At 40.6% G+C, this 23,662-nt stretch overlaps 1 protein-coding gene across 3 annotated transcripts; it reads right to left on the minus strand.

Annotated features, from left to right (window-relative positions):
• Positions 1 to 946: 946 nt before the first annotated feature.
• Positions 947 to 10,095, minus strand: LOC148647052 (uncharacterized). Of its 3 annotated transcripts, none has more exons than XM_088608681.1 (8): positions 9,969 to 10,095; positions 9,271 to 9,447; positions 7,506 to 7,652; positions 6,823 to 6,934; positions 6,589 to 6,725; positions 4,213 to 4,359; positions 3,414 to 3,573; positions 947 to 2,271 (listed from the first exon to the last, which is right to left on the minus strand). In XM_088608681.1, exons 2-8 carry the CDS (start codon positions 9,418 to 9,420, stop codon positions 1,937 to 1,939), a joined length of 1,188 nt encoding a protein of 395 aa, XP_088464807.1. In that variant the 5' UTR covers positions 9,421 to 9,447; positions 9,969 to 10,095; the 3' UTR covers positions 947 to 1,936. The 3 variants fall into 3 exon arrangements, with proteins under 3 accessions (XP_088464807.1, XP_088464808.1, XP_088464809.1); XM_088608682.1 differs by having other exon boundaries at positions 9,271 to 9,429; positions 9,969 to 10,043; XM_088608683.1 differs by lacking the exon at positions 9,271 to 9,447 and having other exon boundaries at positions 9,969 to 10,025.
• Between the last annotated feature and the right edge of the window lie 13,567 nt (positions 10,096 to 23,662).

Consider the following 23,662-nt stretch of genomic DNA (forward strand, 5'->3'; position numbering starts at 1 on the left):
TCACATTTGTTTCCAATGCACTGGATTAGCACTGGTTTTCAAGGATTATGTTTTTAAAGTAAGTTTGCTCACCCAGAGGTTGGTCCTTTAAACAGAGTCCCACAAGAACCATGTCATCTGCATATTTAATCAGGCTGGCTGTGCTACTCTGAATCTGCATCCCATTTGTATATATTGAGAACAGAAGAGGTCACAATACACAACCCTGGGGAGCACCTGTATTTAAAACTGGTTCATCTGAGAGTACACCATTCATGTGGACTTTTTGAGGTTGAACTATAAGGAAATCATTGACATTCTCATTCACATTCAAGTCACTACGACGTTGTAAAAGAGTATGAATTTGCATGGTTGTTAAAGGCAGAGATTAAATCAACGAAGAGAGCTCGTACAAAATAATTTGAGTGTTGAAGGAGCTTGGCTATGGAATGTGTCCTCTGTCCCCCTGTGTGCTCTGTAAGAAAATCGTATAAGATCCAAGACATAAATTACTGATGGCAAAAGGTGGTTACTTACAACTCTTTCCATATATTTGGTTAAAAGAGAGGTAAGAGCCACAGGTGTACAATCTTTGAATGATATAGCCCCTGGCTTTTTGGGATAGGTACAACCATAGATAACTTCCATGTGTCTGGCACAGTATGGACATTGAGAAAGAACTGGAAATGCTGGGTAAAACACCTTGAAACTGGTTACCACAGACAGGCTGTGCTTTTATTAATTATTTCTTGCAATTACCATGCTTCTTAAAAAATTACTGACAACTACTCACTTACAACAACACAAATGTTGTCAATCTGGCTGGCTGGACACACTATGAGCCTGACCTCAGAATGTGCTGAGACTGGGGGAAGGGGTTTTGTTTAGATTTCTTTTCAGTCAATTCTCATGTTTAAAATAAAATAAGAAAAAAGCAATAAACATAGCAATTGCATGAAAAGAAAGGTTTGGTTTTCAGTGTAGCAAATGGCTTTTAATTTGCAGTTCAGAAGAAAGGCACAGAATGAACAAAAAACCCTTGAATAAAACGAGCCCATTATAAAACATCACCCCTTCCCATTTAAAATCTAATAAAAGCTAAATGTATGATTAATATTAGAGAAGAAAACATAAATGTTCTTATCTCTTCACTTTCAAGAGAAAAACAGTGAACACCAATAACTGATGCTGTTTCCAAACAGTATTTTTTTCATGGATTACATTGGTATAACTTTAATTCACAGCAAATGCTTGGAAAACAATATATCCAGTATTATTTAATTAAATCACAAAATGTGTATTACATTTTACAACACATATAAACCTTCACCCTGTTTCTGTGATAGGAGAACGAATTATAAAAACTGCTTAAATCTGTGAATGGTGCAGTCCCTTTAATGCAATGCTATTCTTGGTTTTCTTGTCACAATGCGTATTTGTAAACTTTTGAAGTAAAAATGGTTTATAATACATTTTAAACTCTGGTGAAATTGCTCTATTGTAAATGATAAATGGATGAAAGAAGTGTATATTTCAACACTAATGTAAAACTACATTGACTATGACAAGCTGATTCACTTAAAGTAGATTTTATTTCAATATTTTTTAAATTCTTTATTACCATACCAATAATTCTAAGTCATCTGGGGATTCACTTATTATTTCACATGCACTGGTTCTTAATTATTCATTTTTTTTTACTTCTTACACCATGAGATCATAAAAAACATTGCATTTGCGAAACCTTCTAGTTATTTGAAAAAAAAATATTTCCTCATAAGAAATTATAATTCCCATAACCATAATGAGGATGCACAGACATTTTTTCAGCAGTGTAGATTGGAATTACAGTATAGAAGACTATATTTTAAGACTATTTTAAGACTATTTAGGTCAATATTGGTTTCTATTACTTCTGTAACTGAATAGATAGAACATGGAATCCACCTGGATTCCCTTATTCCAATAGGCTGTCATCCAGTGGAACAACAAGGCTCGCTGGAACGATCTCTTTTGTAGGATCTTCATAGCGACCAATGAAAAAGGGAATAACATTGGACCCCTGTTCCAGAGGGACTCTGTTCACAGCCAGTATGAAAACAAATGGACGGTCGATTATGATGCAGGGATGCAGGCTCTCTTCTTTCTTTGCTTGAACTGCACCTCCCCTTATCATTGGATCTATGGTAATATTTCCAGCCGCTGATACAGATTCACAAAATATTCCAGAAGCTGCAACAGTTATTGAGGCACCTGTTGTCACTTTTGGCTTATACTTTGGATCAGGGGGCGCTGAGAAAACAAAAATGAATATAAATTAAATGCATAATTCACGTCATTCTTCTCTATCTTTCATGAACTATGCATGCTGCACAAATAGGACGTTAGAAGGCAACTGAAACAACTGAATTATGTCACAGATGCCTCCTAGCAGTTTGAAACAGAGAGAAATAAGACCCCGGATACCGGATCTGAAGCACACTACAATACACATGTAATCCACAGTCTACTCGAAGCAGGAAAATTGCTTAATAGCTGTTGTTTATAGGAATGTGCTCATTCCACCACCCTTTGCTCAGCAGTTTACTGCTTTTGTGTCACAGTTTTCCCAACACAGTTGTCTTCATATAAACTCACTCTCACACAGCTGGTGAAGCTTCCTGGAACACATGTTGATCTTACAAAGATTATTTTTGCCAGTATCACTATAACAAAAATGTTGGTGTTCCTTTTGTGCTGCAACGCGGGGGCGTGTTCAGCGTGGAGGCGGAGACCTGGATTAAGGGTGACGCATTGCCTTAGCAACCATAGGTGCCCTGGCAAATTTAGGATGAGCTGCAGCTGTGGAGTCTTGATAATCCCATAAAGGGAGAATACGACAGTCCCAGAGGGGTTTGTGGAGGTAGTCTCAAGGCCACGTTTTTGCTTCTTTTTCTTTTCTCCCGTCCCGCTGTGATGACTCACCAGGACAGGCTGAATTTTCTTTTGCTTTCAGCTTTCTTTTTTTCCCCCAAACTGGACCCTGTTGGATAGGAATAATCCAGACCTTTTCTTTTTTTTGTTTTTCGCTAGCCTCACACCGGTGCCTCTGCCCCCTCAAATGGGGCATTGACTTTTACGAGCTCTCCCACTCCCACACTGTTAAATTACATAATAAATTAAAGATGGGAGCCTGGAACAAGCTGCCCAGCCTTGTTATTAAAGCCGACATACTTCCAAAATAGCTGGACGGGATCCATAGATCAATAAACTACCAAGTATCAAACAGGCTACATGAGCCAAATGGCCTGTTGTTTCCATTCTTTTGTTCTTACGTGACCATTTGAGCTCCTTAGAGTTCAGTAATGGTGCTATTAGGTATTACATGCTCAGTGAGGCAAAGGGTGCTAAGGTCTTAAAAGGCATTAGACTATGATGTTGCTCTGATAACTTACGAGAAAAAGTTTTCCCAGGGTCTATGTGAGTAGTAGTCAGTGGACACACCAAATCTGTCCCAGTGATGAAGGCTGGCATTATGACGTCCATCGTTTGCACAGTCTCTTTCAGGATCTCTTCCAGATTGATTTCATGCAGGTTCTTATCCAAGACTTGCAACTAAAAAAATTAAATGTACAACATAGTATCTGGGGACACTGAAAATATATAGATTTCAAAATGATGGTCATACACAAAAATTTGCAGGTACATTTTTTGAATAGCAAATCTTTTTTTGACAAACCACAAAATGCTTAGGAGTATAATTGATTTATGTGAAACCAAATTCAATTAGAATTCTTTAAATATAAGCATTGTTTGAAATTACAATACATAATGTCCCTATCTATCCTCAGTGATGTGACAATGTTAATCCTTTAACACTAAATACAAAAAGGAAAGAGACTTTGAGACACAGTTGGATCTTACTAAGGATGCAGGATGAATGAAAATCAGAAACATTGGCACCAAAATCAGATGGATCAAATGATCTCCTCCTGGAGACTACAGTGGACATATTGTATATGACTGCTACTGAACACAGTGTCACTCCTGTAATTAACAGTTGCAGACTGATGCCTTATTTCATAGAATATGAAGCATTGGTAAAATATTGGATGTTTATTTATATCATGCATCATATATTATGTGTGTAGATGAAATGCAATTAGGGTATTACATTCCATGTCTCCCAGCTTCATCAGTATTTAGTTTAGAGGAACAAAGAGTGTCTTTATTATTAGAAGGGCAGGACCCTACCTGGTTGGCAACATCAGGCATCAAAATGTAGAATCCAAGCGCATCTCTATTTAATGGCAGTCCCAGGGCTGTGACAGCACAGCCAGCGATTTTAATCTTCTTGGTTCGAAACAAGCCTGTGCCTTTCATCATATTCTTTTTATATTCCTATTTAAATGGAATAATAAGGTATAGCCATTTTCAAAACTGAAAGAAGTATATAGCAGTGGACACAATACAAGGGAAAACACAGTACCTTAATGAGTACCTGACAGTGAAAACAACAGTAAGACAAAATTATATTAATAAAGCTACATTACAGTTTATGTCTTTAATCAGGTTTTTAAGAAGTCACAAACATAGTCTTTCAGTATATTGTTAGTATGTAATAAAAATAATTCCTGGGAAAGATTCCCTGCTGTACCCCTGTTGAATTCCCAGTACTGCTATATTGGCAACTTCTTGACTAGGGGAGAAGCGTTCAGAGACAGGCAGGGTATGAACAAGACAGTTAAGACCATACTGCATTATATAACCATATCTGTGTGTGAAGTTAACAAACAACACAAACTGAATGTATCAATTTAACAGCAGGTGGGTAGCAGCGTCAGCATGCATAGGCTGCAAAGGAACAAGTAATAGGTTTATTCCATGCTGAAAAGAAAAAAATAGAAAACACAACGTTTCGGCCATGGAGCCTTCTTCAGGTGTAAGAAAGACAGGGCAGTAAGCAAAGGTAATGTAGTGGGAGAACAAAAACTGGCAGAGAGGAGGGGTGGGAGGAGGGAGGCAGGAGCAGGGGACAGAGTGGCTAATCAGGTAGTGTGAAGTCAGGATAGGTGAAGGGAGGTGTGAAATGAAACCAACAATGAGTAGAGAGAATTTAAAAGAAAATTAGTCTGTCAGTGAGAGAAGGGGGAAGATGTGATTCTACCTGCAGGATAATTTTAGTTTCTGTAGTCTTTCTAATGTGGGAGTTAAGAAAACCATCTTTAAGAACACAGACGGAGAGATAAAGTGTGATCATGGCCATCAGAGGTGAAATGAGAAACAATGGGCTTGGAGAAATATTTAATCTTCATAGCCCTAACATGTTCTCTGAAGCAGTCTCTGAGTCTCCTTCCTTTTTTTCCCAATGTACTGTAGATGGCTGGGCATTTACTGCAAGAGATACAGTAAATAAGGTTGCTTGAGGTACAAGATGTCTTCTGAGTGATCCAGAATTGCCCTGAGAGGCCTTGAATGAGTGTGGTGTTAGACATGTGCTTGCAGGTGATGCAGAGAGGTTCTGTTGCAGGGGAAAGTGCCTGGTGTGGATGGTTGCTGAGGCGGTCAAGGGAGCTGTGACCAAGAAGGTTATGAGATTAGATGGTCAGCGATATGAGATGATGGGGCGGTCAGAAAAGAGGGCCCCAATGGAAAGATTATCCTGTAGGATGGAAAAGTTGTTAATAGTCCTGGGGATAGAAAGTGTGTTGGGCTGGTGGGGAAGCACCAAAGGAATGTGGTTGTTATGGAGGGAGTTCCTGCTCGAGTTGATGGTCCAAAGGGTGGTTTTGGCTTGGGCAAGGGCCCTGTCAATAACACTCCTAGGGTATCCTCTGTTGATGAAAAAAGAGTACATTTTGAGGGCTTGGTTCTGGAAATCGATGTCATCGTGGCCGATGGAACTATGAAAAAGGGAGGGTTTTTAGTGTGTTTGGGGTGAAATGACCTATACAGGACATAGTTGTGTGAATCAGTGGGTTTGTAATAGACCAAAGTAGAGAGTCGGGGGTAGTTAATGGAGAAGTTGAGGTCTAGAAACGGAAGAGTAGTGGAAGATATGTTACCTTTATATTTGAGGGACGGGTGGAAGTTGGTGAAGCGATGCAGAAAGTGCTCGAGCTAGTCCTTAGAGCATGTGGCGGCACCGAAGCAGTCATCGATGTATCGCTTGTAGAGGTCAGGGACAAAGCCTGACCTTTAATTTAACATCTATACTTTTTAATGGATTTCAAAGTCTAAGGCTAAGATATAAGTTTGACAGCTATATGAATATGTTGTAATTTAGATATGAGATGGCCATGCTAGTTATCTTGTTCTATAGTGCTGCTTGAAACTAGGGAGACAATATGTTTTCATTTAACTCACCCTTCATGTATGAGAAGTAATATAAATGTTTTTTTTTTCAAAATGCTTGGTATCTGTGGGAGCTAATAGTAATCTCACAGAGGATCCAAGATATTTTCAATACGGAAGAAAAAAACCCCTAATAATTACAACACCTCTTATTTCAATTAGATGTGCAAAAGATTTCATGAGCTAATACAGAGCAGTGAAAATAATTATGCAATTTTCTTTGATTAAATACTAATTATGACAATGCAGTAATTAGTTAAAAGTAAGTAATCATACCCTCTCTGTTGTATGAAATTTCTGCAGTGATGAATCTTGTAGTGGAAAATCCCAGGCTGTCTTCATGCAAACTCCGGCAACAGTGATCAAAAAACTCTCTTCAATATTGCGGGGAGTCACAGCTTGTTCAATTGCCCCTGGAAATGTGTAATAAACAGTTATTGCTTCTTATGTTTTTGTCTGAAGATATAATACATGTCAAGAAGCCTTGAGGAGAAACATCTCAGAATTTACCCTTTGTCCTCTCTTTCACCATTATATTTATAAGCTCTGCTGTCTTCACTAGGTCATCAAACTTCAAAGGTATGAGGTCAATATTCTGCTGCTTCAGTAGATTCTTGTAACCCTGAGGTAACAAAAAACAAATAGAGGTAATTATATTATTTTCTACTGTATGTGTGAGCAGAAAAATGAGGTACAAAACCAAAACCAAAAAAACAAAGTACTGGAATATTGGAGTTTTAGGAGAAGGGCATTATTTAATCCAGTCTTCCACAAAGTAATTTGTAACATTATGATCCGAATACACAAAGTTTCCTTTCCAAATTAAGTGCATTCCCAGGTATGTGTTAGATTGAATGGGATGCTCTTCAAAATAAGACCCTGACTTCTTGTCTTGATTTAGTTAAAATGTTATATGTATGTATATGCTAAAAGGTTGAGAGAAATGTAATGTTGCACTGTATGACTTTAGAGCTAATGTAAATCATATGAAGCAAGAATTAGTCTTAGGTCCCATCATTTAATCAAACATCTTCCCTTGAAAACAATAAACTCAGACACATCATCTGAGAACATTTGTATTAATTCTGTTTTGTTTAGAAAGTTATTAATGTTGTTGCACTTTTTGACAAATCCTATATCCAATCATGTTGGATGTTAGAAAAGTCTTTAAAAGAATAATGCAACTTGCGTACGCTTGATGGTTGGAAATTCTCATTGTAACACTGGAATTCTGCCTTTTTGATGTCCACCTTGCTGTCTTTGATAGCCGTTTTGAAGGCAAAGTCAAAACGGTTGGCTTTATTTCCCATTTCTTTACACCTTGTGGATTTCACATCCCACTTAAAGAGAAAAATAGACATTTTAATTAATATTCCCATTCTAAAATGTCCTTTTAAAAGAAAAACATTGAGATCCATGGTTTCTAGGGTCTCCAGCAAGACCATGTTTAAATGGTTTAAATAATATTAATTAAAATAAAAACGTCTGATCAGTCATCTACTGAATGTTTATAACAAGTGATTAAGAATTATGGAATTAAGAAGGGTAGGTGCTGTAATCTGACCCATTATGGATTTCATTAATCTTAAACTGACCTAACAAACACAGCTCCAGGATACGTAAATTGTTCCATATTCCAGCTCAGACTGCTCAGATAGAAAGAAAGCTTTAATATAACTGTGAGATAAATAGGATTATTATATGCGTTTATTATATTATATTCTCTTTTTAACTGCTGCAGTGTTGGGGTCTACTGGAGCATAGAGAGAAATGGGAATTCTGCTTGTCCTTGAATATCATGGGGTTTCATCTGGTTTTCATGATATTATTAATAAAGCAGCTAAATTAATCATTGAAGCCACGTGGTAGTAGCAAGTAGGGTCTTGCTGCTGTATCTCAGCTGTTGGGTCCTGGGACTGATTCTGGGCGGAGGCACCTTCTATGCGAATTCTGTTCTCCTCATGTTCTCCCCATGTTCATATGGGCTTTCTCCAGGTGCCGGAGTTTGTTTCCATGTCCCGGAGACAGGCTGGTTAAGTTTGACTGTTTTGACTGACCCTCCCTGGGAGAGAGCTGTCATGTGCTCTCCATCCTGCCTTTCACCCAGAATGTATGGGTTAGACTCCAGGCTCCTGTCACCCTCACCAGGAAAAGCTTTTGGATGGCCAATCTGTTCTTGGTCATTGGCAGCTATGCATTTTAAGAGTTTCTCCAGCCCATGAGCACTGCATTAAACACTCCAGTGTCACCCAAGGGATGGGCACAAACAGTCAGTGAAGCCATGTTCAGATCCAGCTGCTGGATGAACAGTAGGAGAACCAAATCATGAAAAGATGTGAGGAAACAGGGCAGATGCTGGAGTGGCTCTAGATTAAAACATAATCTTTACCAATAGCAGTGACAGAAACATTTGCACCAAACATTTTTGACAAAAATTAAGCAGCAGATTTTAAAAGAGGGCTAAAACAGAGTGATTTAATGTCTGACACTTTCACATGCATTTGAAAAACGTCATGTCAGTGCAGAGCAAAATATTCATTCTCACCGGGACAGCAACATTCCTCAAAGCAAAGATCCCCTGAGATTATAGTCACTCTTGGTCTTCAGTTTTCAGTGCTCTTCTTGTTTTTTTTAGTGGTTGAAAGGTAATGTGATTTCTGACATTAAACTTTTCAAAGCTGCTTCATATGTTTAGGGGGAGTGTGCCATATTTGTTTTCTGTTTGGAACAGTACTGAGGCCACATGGTATTTTCGGCCAAAGTGAATCATACTTTACTTAGCTGTGGGATTAAGCAGCATTTAATGATCTTGATGAGGCATTTTTTTACTTGAGCCCATTACCTCATTCATCACTGTTTATACAGTAATGATAGTTCAGGGACAATCTAGAACAGTAGGATGTGTTCAGCTCCAGCTTCTTAAATGGACTGAAGCTGGAAAATGAATGAATTTCTTACCCTGACCAGGTTCAACTTGCCAAGAGCAGCCACCACAGCCACAGTGCAGTAGGCGATGTTTGGGACATGAGAGTCACTGGCAACCTGAGCGACAGCTTCATACAGCTTGTACGAGTCTTTTTTGTATGTGTCACCATCATACTGAGCCATTTTTGGGAGCTGCTGAATAAAGCAAACCTAAAAAAACAACTACTTATTGATATGTTTTACATTATGTCTGCATCCTAAACAAGAAAACCAAAATCCTGTCCTACATGTATTCTAGTTACGTCTTAAAGTGATCAGATTTCTAAACATTATACTTTTCTGTACAAGTATGGAATATAAACAGCACTGATGTATGTTGACTCAAAATACGGAGAAATATTAAGAAATAAACTCATTAGGTTGCTGAATTACAATTAAAAATTAATTTAAAGTAGGATAATTCTATTTGTATATAACAAATGACAAATAATATAAAATAACCGGAAGTTCAGTCTTCACAATGTATTGAAAAAAATCTCTTTGTTCTGAAGTTTAATTTCAATTAAAGAAGAACAAATTCAAAATATGCACGGCCAAAAACAAACCTTTAAAACTCTTCATTTAAATAATATTAATAAGTAGAAATGGAATCTAAATATGTATAATATATATGGTATATTCAAGTACAATGGTTATATAGGAATAAGGTCAAAGAAAAGTAAAAGTCTCACCAGAATGCTGCTTGTGAAGTTTTTCTTGCAGTCTGACTAAGAGACAGATGCTGGCTTTGCTTTGAGGGCTCACTTTATAAAGCCAAGGGAACACGGTGGCATGTCTGTCAGGGGAAACCAGCTGGATGGAATTTCAACCCACATAAAGAAACAAGGTGTGGCTGAATGGAAATTCTCTGAATGGAAAAAAAATAACCCCCTAATGTGTAATTATAACATTAATTTATACAGGATTAAATTGAATGTCCTTTTAATAATAAGGCATAAAACCATAAGAAATAACTTCTGGAAATGAAAGCAGGAAATACATGTGAAATTTCCACTAACAAGCCAGTATACCCACATTTAAAGTTATAAACTGTGATTTATTCAAACAATCAAAGTCATGGAAACCAGAAACAGAAGAATATAAAATCAAAATTTTGCATTGAGATTTTAATTAATTTCTTGTATTTTTAGTCATATACATGGTGCTTGGTGAAAACATTATGTGGGACATTTTAATTCTGAATGAAATACTAAGTTTAATATTTGACAGGACTTTTTTTCCCCTTTCCATTCTTGTAAGACTCTGGGGCACATTACAGCAATGTGAAGCTTTCCATGAGCACAGGAATTAATCTAAAGGAAAGTAAATCAGTTTGAGCTAAAGCCTTCCAAAGGTGTCCCAAGTAAATGTAAATTTGGTTTTAGAAATAATTTTCTACCAATAAATATTTTAGTGATAATATTTCCTGTTGTGATGACTATTATCACAAATAAATCAGGGAGCCGCAGTGGTTAGCATTGCTGTCATTCTCTCTTTTCTTCTTCCTTCTTTGGTCCCTCCTGTCTCTTTGTATGAATGCTTTCATTAATGTCTGACCTTCATTATGGTAAAGAAAATCCTCACATGTCTTGAGTTTGCAATCAGGATGTGAACTGCAAATGTGGCTAAACTAGTTCATAATACTTGTGTCACTCAGGTTTTTCTGTCACTCAGGTGTTCTTCTTATTAGATCATTACAATAGAAAAAGTTTCATATGGTACTGTATATGTACTGTAGTTCGCAGTGAAAGAGAGTCAGTGATGAGTGTTCCTGCAGAAGTCCAGGGTTCCGAATTTCATTAGACAGCAGAATTGTGTCCGTCATCAAATGTGGCAGGTGCTGTTTAGAAAGCACTGATCCAGATGTTTTATTTCCGAAGAGGATGAACATTGAGTCATCGAGCAGTAGAAAAGCCTGGTGGAGTTCCATTCAGTGCCATTACAATTCTGAGACCATGCAGAGGGAGGACTCATGCAGTGTGCAGATGTGATAGCCAATGACAAGGCTGTCTTTAGGGCAAAGAATTGCATGGACATGGAATCCAGTGGCCAAAAAGTAGAGAGACTTCAACATCTGACAGACCTTGGACAACTAGTCTGTGGTGTTCAGGAAGCAGCTTTCCACCCGAGTTAACAGATCTTGGCAATGTGGAATTTGCTATGCTGTGTGTGCGGCGATATGAGCCACTGGAGTGCCATAATGTGGTATGGGCTCCCACCTCCTGATTTCACATGCATCACTGTGAAAGATGTGCTGAAAGAAGTTTGCTATAGCGTGGAGTTCAAGAGAAAGGGCATCTGTTGCAGACATGAGCTTTGCTTAACCTTTCTCCTGAATTCTATTATATCATAGATCAGTCTTGAGAACCTTTAGGAATTACTGCACGTCAATATGCCTTTGTTCATCTCTTGTGGGAAAACACAATGTATTTATTTGCAATATTTTAAAATAAATATTTTATTAACATAACTCAATCTTTAATAAACATGCACAGAGAGAGTGTTATTTGGAATAAGAGTCGAATTCTTGATTGTGAAATGTGAAAATCGCATGCATTCTCATCAGCACTGAAAATGCTTGGCCAGGCAGAGTTCTAATGTGGATTTAAAATGCAGAGAAGCTCAGCTGGATCTCTGCCATAGCTTGTCAGTTTTCAATTGCTGGATGTGAGCCAAGAGGAAGTCTGAAGAATTCTGGTTTTCTATATCTATAGAAGCCCACAGATGTGTAGAGTTTTAAATATCTGGCAATAGTGTATCAGGTGTTTATTGTGAAGCTTTCTTTAATTATATACAGTAAATGTGTTGATTATCATTATGAACTTTAGTCTTAGTTAAAATTACACCTGATTATTACTCTAGTATCAAGTTATACTGAGAATAAAAACACAAGCTGTGTAATCCCTAACTTTAGGGGATGGAATTTTTAATTTAAATTGAAAGAATAATCTTTATTTTGACCCCATCCTCTCTGATTTGTGACAGTATTATTATCAGACAAAATCACAAAGTCTCCTTGTTGGAGAGGACCCTCAGGTAGAATTCTGGTTGATGTATGTTCTCTGAGCCCAGCAATTGCTTGTTGTGGTGGTTTGGACAGTGGTGATCGGGATTAGAGTACTTGATAAATTGTCAGCTGCTTGGGCAGGTGTTGATTGGTCATGACGTCCTCACTGCAGGATCCCTCTGGCCCTGTCAGTGGATTTATAACAGAAGAGGTCTAGAGACTGGTGTGCCTCCATGTCGATGCTGTAGAAGTTGGCCTTTCATCACTCAAGATGTCAGAATCTCAACTAAACTTAATTTATGGTTTCAGTTTGGTTTCAGTTTGAGAAAGAGGACATGTGCCTACTTGGCAGCATTCCTAAGCGACTGAGTCAAAGATGTTCAACAGTTCCATTAAATCTGCATTCCTTCACTCACACATCTATTCCATGTCCTTAGGCAGTTAGTTGCCATCAGAATAGTTTGATTGTTGTTAAGCAGGTTAGACACCACAGTTTAATCCAAGATCAGCCGTGACAGCTTTCAGGTAGGGTTGGAAATGAGCAGGGTATGGCTGCCCTCCCCGAGCTCCAGTCCAAAGGGTCCAGTATAGAAAAGGAGGTGAATGACAGCCAGTCTCCAGTCCCAGGTCAACCAAGCTGTTCCAGAGAAGAAACAGCTGGAGAAAAGGGTTCTCTCTACAGAGGCCCTGTTGGAGGTGATAAATAAACGAAGGAACTATGATCAATCCTTTTTTGAAAAGCTTGGAAGCCAGTGAAGTATGAGGTATGCTTTATGGTTCATCATGAAGGAAGAAGTTGTGAAATACTTGTTGGCCCAGTGGCAGAGAGAGATGAGAGTGGCTTTACGGACATTTTGACATATGTTTTCCTCAGAGTACAAAGAGTAAGTACCTAGGAATTCCAGTATAAAGTACAGAATATTCTTGGCCAGATCACATCAGAAAAGCTAGGCTGTTGGTAAAACTAAAAAAGGTAGAGGACTCTCAGTACTAAGTATTTCCAAAGTGTGAGCAATAAAATAAGATAAGACTTTATTGAGCCCAAAGAGAAATTGAGACGTTACAGCAGCCTGGCCCAACAAAAGCAAGACAGACATCAGAATAGCCTAAAATTAAAATAACTACAACATTAGAGTAATTATAGTGTATATAGAATACAAAAATAAAATAGAGTTAAGAAAAAATAGGTGTGTGCAAAATATGCTAACGTTCACTGTAAAACAATAAAAAATGTGCAAAATGAGCATGGGTATATACAGATTGAAAGTATCACAGTATAAACCGTATATTAATGCAGTGTCCAAAAAGTACATGAGTGCAACATGCTGTCCATAGATGAGCAGATGAAGGGCTAAGAGGCCTAGCCTAGGGTAGTGTTACACTTGCCAGCAGCCATATCACCCTGCAACTCAGACTCTTGGGAAAAACTAAGGTTGCTGCTGGAAGAGATGTTAGTGGGGCCTGTGGTCTGTGTGGGTCCTAATGCCCCAGTATATTGACGAGGACACTATACTGTAAAAAGGCACCATCCTTCGGATGAGACGTAAAACTGAGGTCCTGACTGTGTCCTGCATGGTCATTAAAAATACCAGGGCGTCTCTCGAAAAGAGTAGAGGTGTTACCCCGATATCCTGGCCTTTACCAATCATGGCATCCCAATAACACCCATTTATGAATTGGCTTCATTACTCTGCTCCCCTCCCCACTGATATCAAGCAAGCTCACAAAAATTACAAGAATCACAAAAATCACAAAAATTCACAAAAACACAAAAATCACAAAATTGAGGTTACATTTTTTCAATTGAATAAAACTCAATGTGACTAGAGCTGTTATGTGTCCATGGTGTATGCAATATATACATGTAGTGCAGTTATGCTGAATATAGTGAAAATTGTTTGTCCATGTAGCCATTACAAGTGATTTGCTAAGGAGCTACAGGTTGGCTATTTAGCAGTCTTATTGCCTGGAGGTAGAAGCTGTTCCATAGTCTGTTGGATTTGGACTGAATGCTTTGGTACCATTTACCGGATGGTAGGAGGGAAAACAGTTTGTGACTGGGATAACTGGGGTCCTTGAGAATGGACCTGGCCTTCTTCAGACATCTAGCTGAGTAGATCTCCTGGATGCTTAGTAGCTCATAGCTGGTGATAAGCTACGCTGACTTTACCACCCTCTGCAATACTTTGCGATCCTGTGCGGAGCAGCTCCCATACCAGGCAGTGATGCAACCAGTCTGGATGCTCTCAATAGGGCACCTGTAGAAGTTGGCCTGGATATGTGATGGCATGCCGAACTTCTTTAGCCTGCGGAGAAAGAACAGGCATTGCCGTGCTGTCTTGATCACGGTGTTGGTCTGGTGGGTCCAGGTTAAATCCTCTGAGATGTTGACTCCCAGGAACTTAAAGCTGCTGACCCTCTCCACTGCAGTCCCATTGATGTGAATAGGTGTGTGGTTTCCACCCTGATGTTTCCTGTAGTCCACAATCATCTCCTTAGTCTTACTGATGTTCAGAGAGAGGTTGTTCTCCTGGCACCATACTGCCAGGGTTTCAACCTCCTTCCTGTATGCAGACTCCTCACCATCTGTGATCAGGCCAATGACTGTTGTATCGTCCGCAAACTTGATGATGGAGTTTGAGTTATGCCTGGTGACACAGTCATGGGTAAATAAGGAGTAGAGGACAGGACTAGGCACGCAGCCTTGGGGGGCTCCAGTGTTTACAGTCAGGGTAGAGGATATGTTGGTGCCCACCTTCACCACCTGCGGAAGTTCTGTCAAGAAGTCCAGGATCCAATTACAGAGGGAGGTGTTCAGTCCCAGGTCCTGGAGCTTGATGACGAGCTTTGAGGGCACTATGGTGTTAAATGCTGAGCTGTAATCAACAAACAGCATTCTCACATATGTTCCTTTATTATCCAGGTGTGAGAGGGCAGTATGGATGGCAGTGGCAATAGCATCTTCTGTTGACCTGTTCTGGCAGTATGCAAATTGCAGTGGGTCTAGGATGTCAGACAGTGAGGAGGTGATGTATGCTTTGACTATCCGCTCGAAGCACTTCATGATAACTGATGTGAGTGCAACAGGGCGGTAGTCATTTAGGCAGCTGACTCTGGATTTTTTAGGAACAGGGACAATGGTGGTTTTCTTAAAGCAGGAAGGAACTATAGACTGAGCTAGGGAGAGATTGAATATGTCAGAGAAGACATCTGCCAGCTGGTCTGCACATGCCTTCAGAAGGCGGCCAGGGATGGCATCAGGGCCAGGAGCCTTGCTTGGATTGGTCTTTTCAAAAACTGATAGCTGATAGATTTAACACATGATAGCTGATGTGTGGTGAGCGTTGTGGTGTACTACCTGCCGTTGCATAATACAGGTGGATGCTTCACATTGGTGGTGGTGAAGGGGATCCCCATTACCTGTAAAGTGCTTTAAGTGTAGTGTCCAGAAAAGTGCTATATAAGTGTAGGAAAACCGGCTCAGGGACGCCAAATATGTAACGTTGCCATAGCAAAATTAAATGTAGTGGCTCTCTGAAGGCACCAGTTCTGTAGGGTTTGGGCATTTACTGAGACAATTATTAATTGTAGCAGTAAATCACAAAGTTGATTCTTTTGATGGCTTTAGAGTCCAACCATGCGACATAACTCAAACAACGCACACACACAGGTACTAATACACGAGGATACATTTATTAATACATAGAATATGCATATAAACCTAACAGATCTTATCGAGAGGGTTATCAGAATACAAAAGGTATATATTCAATCAGTTACAAAGTGTTACACATCAAGAGGACATACGTTCAGTATATCATTCATTTATACCGTTTCGTAATTGAACTTGGTTACAACTTCTACATTAGATACTCAAAACAAGTACATAACTCTTAGGAATTAAACTGATATCAACTGGTTGGGATAACAATTGAATTCTCGAGCTGTAATGCAGTGAAGTTGAATACTCATCCAATCTCTGGGGATTCAGATCTCCTGCGGGCACAAAGAAACAGTTGCAGGCTGTTGCTGTCCAATCCGCGCTCTCTGGCTCCGTGCCAGGCTGTGCTGTGCGGCTTGCGACGGTGCGCTGCTGATGCTCACTGTTGGCTTTAACTAGCAAAGTTTGAGCACAGGAGAAAAGATGACTGTGGGTCCCAGCAAGTCAGGAAGAGGACCGGTTCGTTCCTGATGAAGAGCTAGTTCTGAATAGTGATTCAGCTGTCCACAGTTCCGACCTGTTCACGAGGCCTGCTGCTGGTTACTCTCTGGCAACCTCCACTCTAGACTCTTAGAACAAAGGAAAGTTCTGGCACTTGGACACACTGGCCGTTCCGTGGTTGTCCGGGCTGAGTCTCAGGATGGTCAGGAGGCGCGCTGCGAGAATGTCCTGCCCTTGGGAGCCTTCTGCTCCTGGGCCGTCCTGCCCTGGAATTCTCCTTTGAATTCCCTTTAGAACAGTCCACAGAATCCTCTCCAGAATCTTACTGAATCTCCCCTTCTGAATCTCACAGACTCTCTGTGTTGCCTGTTTTTACCTGGAGGAACTTCAGGAAAGTTCCATGGGCATCAGAGTCCCACGTGGGTTACTCGGCCCTACCAGTCCCTGATTGGTTGATCAAGGTGAGATATGAGTCACTTACTCCTGACACTTAGGAATGCAGTCCAGATGTCCAACTGGCACTCCCTAGACAAATAGGCGCCAATGGATGACCATTGATCACGATAGCCAGGCTTAGCTAAGTGCATCCCCCTTTGGGAGCTGTCCTTATCAAACCTTAAATCAGCCTGCATGAATAGTTTCTCTGTGGCTGCACCACAGAGATGAACAGAGAAATGGGGCCTCATTTGGGAAGCTCAGAAACACTTAATTCTGCCTTATTATTAAGCCTCGCCGCTATATAAGTGTAAGCAATTATTATTTTTATCATACACCCTGACAGCCGCAGGGAGGAAGGACCTTCGGAAACGTTCCCTTGAACACCGTAGCTGGAGTAGTGTGTTACTAAAAGTGGTCCAGTGTCTAGTAACAGTCCCATGTAGCGGATGAGAGGCGTTATTCATGATGGCTGTGAGCTTGGTCAGCGTTCTCCTCTCCACCACCACCTGCAGGTGGTCAAGGCTCACCCCCAAAACAGAGCCAGCCTTCTTGAGGAGTATATTGAGTATAGTGAAACCTATTGGTGAGCCACTATATAAACAGAAGAATATGGTAAAGCCTTGCAGGGAGCACTTTTCAGTCAATGTCTGAATGATACAGGACGTAGATGCTGGAGTTCCTTGGAGGCGAGGGAAGAAGAGTTCCTGTCCCCAACTGTTCATTCTGTCAACAAAAAAAAATAAAACTTTTTTTTCATTTCAGTCAAAGATGATGACACACTCAAAGAAATAATCCACAATGATGACGACGAAGACTAAGCGGCTTTCCATTTTTGATCGAGTAAATTAAGACAAGACAAAATAAGATGTTTGACTAAAACTCGATACGATAATGAACTTTGACACACTTTGTTCACCATAAATTTCAATTTAAATTTCAATTCAACCAGAAACCTCTATGTGATAATTGGCCATTTTTTCCTTTTATCTCATATTTTGAACTGGTTCCTCATTTAAAGTCCGTCTTTTCCACATCTCACGTCATGAACCCTTATTGTGTGTTCATTTATTGGCACACAGATAACCAATAAGATGTATACATTGTCCTAATTAGATTAAAGATTAAAACTAGAGTGTCTGGAGTAGGAAAAACCATGGGGAACTGGAAAATACTTTCTTGCAGTTTTCCATGCTTTCAGCTGGAAGAAATAACCTAGAGTCTGGCAGTATTTAATATATGACTCTCAAACCACAAAAAACTATTTTAAAATGTCACGTGGTCAGCTGTCCGTCGTCTCAGACGATGACTGCGACCTGAGCTTATTTTAAATGGGAAAGCCATTGTACTGGGGCAGTTCCACTCTCTTGACCGACGTCAGAATCCTGGGTCCAGTGGTACGAGTAATCGTCACAACTGCAACTACATTATAAGTAATATTTATGTCATTTAGTTTGAATGTGTAGCTACTGTAGCTGTTTATTTAACCAAAAAATGTATTATCAGAATTCAACATTCTGTAGTACAGAAGCACTTTGCTGCCATCAAGGGAAAAAAATATTTCATGTGATACTGTATATCATATGAGAAAAATATATTGTTAATGCAAGATAGTATACAGTATTATCTCCTAGTTAGGAGATACTGTACCAGTGATAATTTGAGTGTATGAACATCCCATTCCATTGCACAATGACAGTGTTACATCCGCTGTTCCAAGTCAGTGTGCCATTGCCCTGGGAAACTGAACCCATGAGGGCTCACTGTTTTGACATGGTTCACTTCTGCTACCACTGGATTTCTTTTTTGGCCTTCATCACTAATCAAGATTCCAATTATTCTATTATACCTTTCCCCTAAATACTTCAGAAATGTCCCTATTGTTGCACTTCACCATTAACCATGCAGAGTGGATTTAGAACTGTGCTCCCTTCACACCACTCCACCTTTTCCTCTGACTAGATCTCAGTGCTCTCCGTCTGTGCAGTCCAATCAGCCTTGGAATCCTCCACCCTGTCCAGGTGACCTTATCCCTGCTATAAGCATATTACACACCGAGCAGTTCCAGTGCTCACCCTGGACTGGCTCCACCTACTGTAACTACTGAGACAGCAGTCCCTCCACGCTGTGCCAGCACTCACTCTGGACCGTCTCCACCCAACTGCTGGCTCTGTGCAGTCCCAGCGCTCACCCTGGACTGCCTCCATCCACTTGCTGTCCTGGCTGTCACTCTGCACAATCCCGGCCCTTATTTTTGATTGCCTCTGCTCTGACTTCCCTAGCCTTCCACTTGTACCGCTGGCCCTGTCCTCTTCTGTTCTCTCTCTGTCCTGGACATTCCAGTTTTCCAGTGGAGCCCTCTTCGTTTTTGGGATTCTGTTCCCTGATTCCATCTGCGAGTTCTGCCCCTGACTGTGCTGTGCAGGGCAATCTCAGGTAGCTGTAAGAGAGTTTTAAGAGGAGTAGAGTAGTAAGAGGAATAGAGACCATGTTTTGGACCTGGTCCCAGCAGTTGACACTCCCTGCTTGGTCTGTGGCATGCCTCTGAAGCTCTTACAGCACGAGCTGGTCTGGGCTCGGGAGGAGACTCCCAAAGAGCGCGTGTTCCATGCAGTCTGGCCTTGGTGTGACTTTGTAACTCTCCGGTTCCTTGCAATTGGATTCTGATCAAGGCCGACTGTGGCTGTGGCAAGTGTGCAGCTGCGACATAACAGACATCACTTAGAAGCTACTGATATCTCAACTGCAGCTTTGGGGTAAGTGTTCGTGACAACGTCCAATGCTGCAGGGTGTACACGGACGTACTTTAGACTGGGGTTTATTTGGAATGAAATGGTACAATATGTACTTCATGTGAACACAATCATTATAACCATGATGATACTTAAGTTCATCTTTGAACAACTCAGAGTGTGTGGAATCGAATTAATGATAATGTAGGTATTGTATGACAACTGTTGTTATTGGTATTTATTACATAAGGTATGTAATGAAGTAAGATGTGAAGAAATGGCAGGAAGGGGGTTAACTGATAAGGATTCCAGATGCGAGCTAGGAGAGCTAGGGAACCCCCTGGGGACTTAATCCCTGACCATTTTCCAAAGAGAAATTGGAATACTAAAAAGTGTGTTTACGGGAGAAAAAAAAACCCAAAAGAAAAGATACTTTACTCGCTACAAAGAGTATGAACAAAAGCAAAAAGAGATTGTGCAGGAGGATCGAAAGCTGAAAAAAGGGTACAGACTGTCAGCCGGGTGTTTGGTCTGAGCAGGACTGTCGAAAAGTGTCTGAGCAGTGGTAAAAAACAAACAAACAGACGGATAATAAGCGATGTCAAGTTTTATGAGAAATTACGCTGTTAAAAGGAAAAAGGATTCATGTAGAAGTGAAACGAGAATACAGTGCATTGTAGTACGGAGAGAAAAAATATTCTCGATGTGTATGTGTGTTTTATGAATTTGTGTGCCGGAATGTGTGTGTGTAACTGTGAGTTTTGGTATACTAAATGAGGGTGTTTAGCCAGCCGGACTAGCTAGAGACGTAACTAAAGAGACTTGACGAAAATCAATTTAAAGAGATTGGAAAATATGAAAGCGTCTAAAACGTATAAGTACAGTACAGGTGGACTTAAAAAGGAGTTAGATCAAGTTTTTGTATTTATATACAATTAGTTGTAGTAGGTTAACCAAAAGTTGAATTTATTTTAATGGCTTGAAACCAGATACTGCAGAGGGCACATGCAGGATGAAGGAAGCAGGGACCTGCCCTGTGGTTCAACTGACAGGGAAGAACAGTGAAAATTGTATCACACTTCTAAGAGCTCTGTCTGGGGAGAATAAACAGTCTTGTGAGAGATCGGTTTACCTAACGATTAGATCCTGTAAATCCCTTGTAGTCTGTCCCAGTCCAGTGCGTAAAAGGAGTTAAACCTAAAATGTACTGTAAATGGGGTGTCGGTTTCTCTGTTATGGGATACTGGAGCACTACTGTCATGCTTGTTTCACTCATCTGTTCAACAGTGTGCTATAGAGTAATGTATATGGGGAGACGGCAGGAGGCCACAGGAGTATTGGGGCAGCAAGTTTTACTTGCTGAGTACCAGATTTTAACTTTCACGTGCACTTATCACGCGAATGTAGTGGTTTTATCACAGATCTATTGGGTTGGAATATTATGCATTACAAGGAATGACTATCCAGAACAGGGTATCGCATGGCTTCAACTGACTGTGATCACTCAGTATTGTTGATGGTATTCTGAGTGCTTCCCCTGACGAGGAAACCCACAAGTCTGAGTTGCTTCAGGTTTAGAGTGTCTAATAGTAAGCAGTTATGATAAGGCCCTTTTGTGTCTAGCATTGTGTAATTTTAACAGGGCCTGGGTGCAATGTTTTTACGGGGTGAGCACAACTTTTAACAGATCTGCTTAAGGGGGGAGTGCAGTACAAGGACAAGATTGCCTTGGTTCCAGCAGCAAAAGCCGCCTGTAATAATTTGAAATAAGCTCTGTTACAAGTGCTGAGACTGGGGTTTCCTCAGATGGATCAACCATTCCTTTGTATGTAAGTGTGGAAAAAGGGTTCTGGGCAGCTGGAGGTAGGCACTATTATACCATTAGATGCTGTAGCCAAAGCGTGGGGATCGTTAAAATTTAAGAAAATGTAATACTGTTTACTGATGAGTCCTTTCTGGTGCATGAGGGAGAACAGAGAACAGGCTGAGCTGTTACAACAGAATTTGAGGTGCAAATGACCGGAAAATGCCCCTCCACAGCCTCAGCGCTGCAATCCAGTTTAGAGCCCTGATGGAAGATTATAAAAAGAAAGGTGTTAAAGGGTTACTGTATATGTATATAATGTATGTATTTGTTGCATGTAGGCCACAATTCTGGATGGCTATGGAGAAATAGGATTCTCTCACAACGGCAGGGACTCCAGTTAAGAATACTGGGCTTTTCTCTGAACTGATTTGTAGTTTTGCAGCTGCCGACTGAAGTAGCTGTAGTAAGGTGTAAATAACACAATAAATAAAGAATTCCAGTAACTCAAGGTAACTGAGTTACTGGACTGGGAGAGCAGGAGTCTGAGACCCCTGTGAAACCTCTATTGGGGAAAAGGGAGAATTCAGGTTGAGGCCTCTAATAGATGGGGTTAGAAAAAATGTGAAAAGAATGTGGGGTGTTATGATGATGGGGTGTGGGGCCGTCAGCACACCAGATGCCCTGCATGCTCTCACAGCCCAATGACATTTTGTAGCCAGAAATTCATGCTGGCGGATACCCAGGTGTATGGCAAAGATGATCCCGTGGTGCGGACTGCCCTGCCCCTTGGATACTGATCTAGGGGCATACTACACTGGGAAGGTGTGACAGGCTGTAATCCCCTCACTAGGGGTGAGGTGGAAGTCACATTGCCCCCATCACCCACAGTCTAAAAGACCAACAAAGGAAATATCAACTGAAGGAACACTGTGGGTAGATGCTCTACCTGCGGTCCTGTGCAGATTGCGGGCTGGAGCAAACGGAACTGTGAGACTGAGCCCATTTGAGATCATCACGGGCAGCCAAAGAAACTCCCTGGAGGCCAAGTTTGGCTAATGCACTGATGAATTTACTAACTCTCTATTAAAGTATTGTAGGTTTGTTAACTGAAGCGGTGCACAGGGCTCATGAACAGGTGCTGGACGCTTGAGGTCCTCCAGTAGAGGGGAGACACGACCGGATACCTGGCGAGTGGGTGTAGGTGAAGAAGAGATACCCTGCCAGACGTTGCAATCCTGCTGGGAGGGACCATATCAAGTGCCACTAACTACTGACTGTGCCATCTGAGTGACAGGATGAGATCGATGGATCTACGCATCGCACTTTTACTGAGCCACTGCACCAGAGACTGAGTGAACAGAAAGAAGGATGTTGTTACCGTTTCTGTGTCTGATGCTTCCTAAGGTGGACCAACAGTGTGCTTGTTAGGCCTGAGGAGCATTATTGGGGATATGGTATCAATACATTCCAGGTGTTGGCATTTGTATCAGCCAAAAAATGATAATCAGAGTTGGGTCAATATTGCTATTCCAAGATCCTGACGATAGATCTCCACATGGCTGAGGTCTGTGTTTGGGTCCTGGGGTAGGACTTTATGTATTTGTAGGATTAGGATTGTTTTATATGTATAATTGTAACTATCACTTGTACAAAAACATCAATCACATCTCGTTGTAAAAGTGGAATGCACAATATCATGGTTAATGCATGCCTGTACATCTAGAAAGGAAAGATCTGCCCTGACATTGTATGTGTAAAAAATAGGCAATACTGACATATGCCATATTTTATAAGGGCGGAATGAAGTAAGATGTGAAGACGGGGTTAATTTTAAGTCCTTTCTGCATGAAGATTAGACTTCTAAGGCTGGAGTTTATGGCAGGAAGGGGGTTAACTGATAAGGATTCCAGATGCGAGCTAGGAGAGCTACGGAACCCCCTGGGGACTTAATCCCTGACCATTTGGCCAAAAAGCTGTAAACTGGCAAGACACGTGACCTCCCCCCTTTACCATAATAACAGTGACTTCAGAAGCGTAAAGGAAAGGATATATAAACCTAAAGTTTGTTCCAGCACTTTGAACAATATTTCGGTTTTGTTGTTTCTTGTGGGAAACAAGACTTCGGCTTTATTGTTCCTTGCATGCAATAAACTCATCTGTTTAACTTCATCTCGGGATCCAGAACCTTATTCTTTCTGTTACAACAGTAATAATGTACTATCTGGTAAGTACGAGATAGGTTA

Source organism: Lepisosteus platostomus, chromosome 16, assembly GCF_059453375.1.
Source record: "Lepisosteus platostomus isolate fLepPlt1 chromosome 16, fLepPlt1.hap1, whole genome shotgun sequence".
Taxonomy (NCBI): domain Eukaryota; kingdom Metazoa; phylum Chordata; class Actinopteri; order Semionotiformes; family Lepisosteidae; genus Lepisosteus; species Lepisosteus platostomus.

What these genes read in the sequence shown, in the direction of transcription:
- LOC148647052 (XM_088608681.1), bottom strand. Translation starts at nt 9,420, where the DNA reads ATGGCTCAGTATGATGGTGACACATACAAAAAAGACTCGTACAAGCTG. An exon ending in GCAAGTTGAACCTGGTCAGG is followed by an intron (nt 7,653 to 9,270) that starts GTAAGAAATTCA and finishes TTTCTCTTTAAG; the next exon opens with TGGGATGTGAAATCCACAAG. An exon ending in GGTGAAAGAGAGGACAAAGG is followed by an intron (nt 6,726 to 6,822) that starts GTAAATTCTGAG and finishes ACACATTTCCAG; the next exon opens with GGGCAATTGAACAAGCTGTG.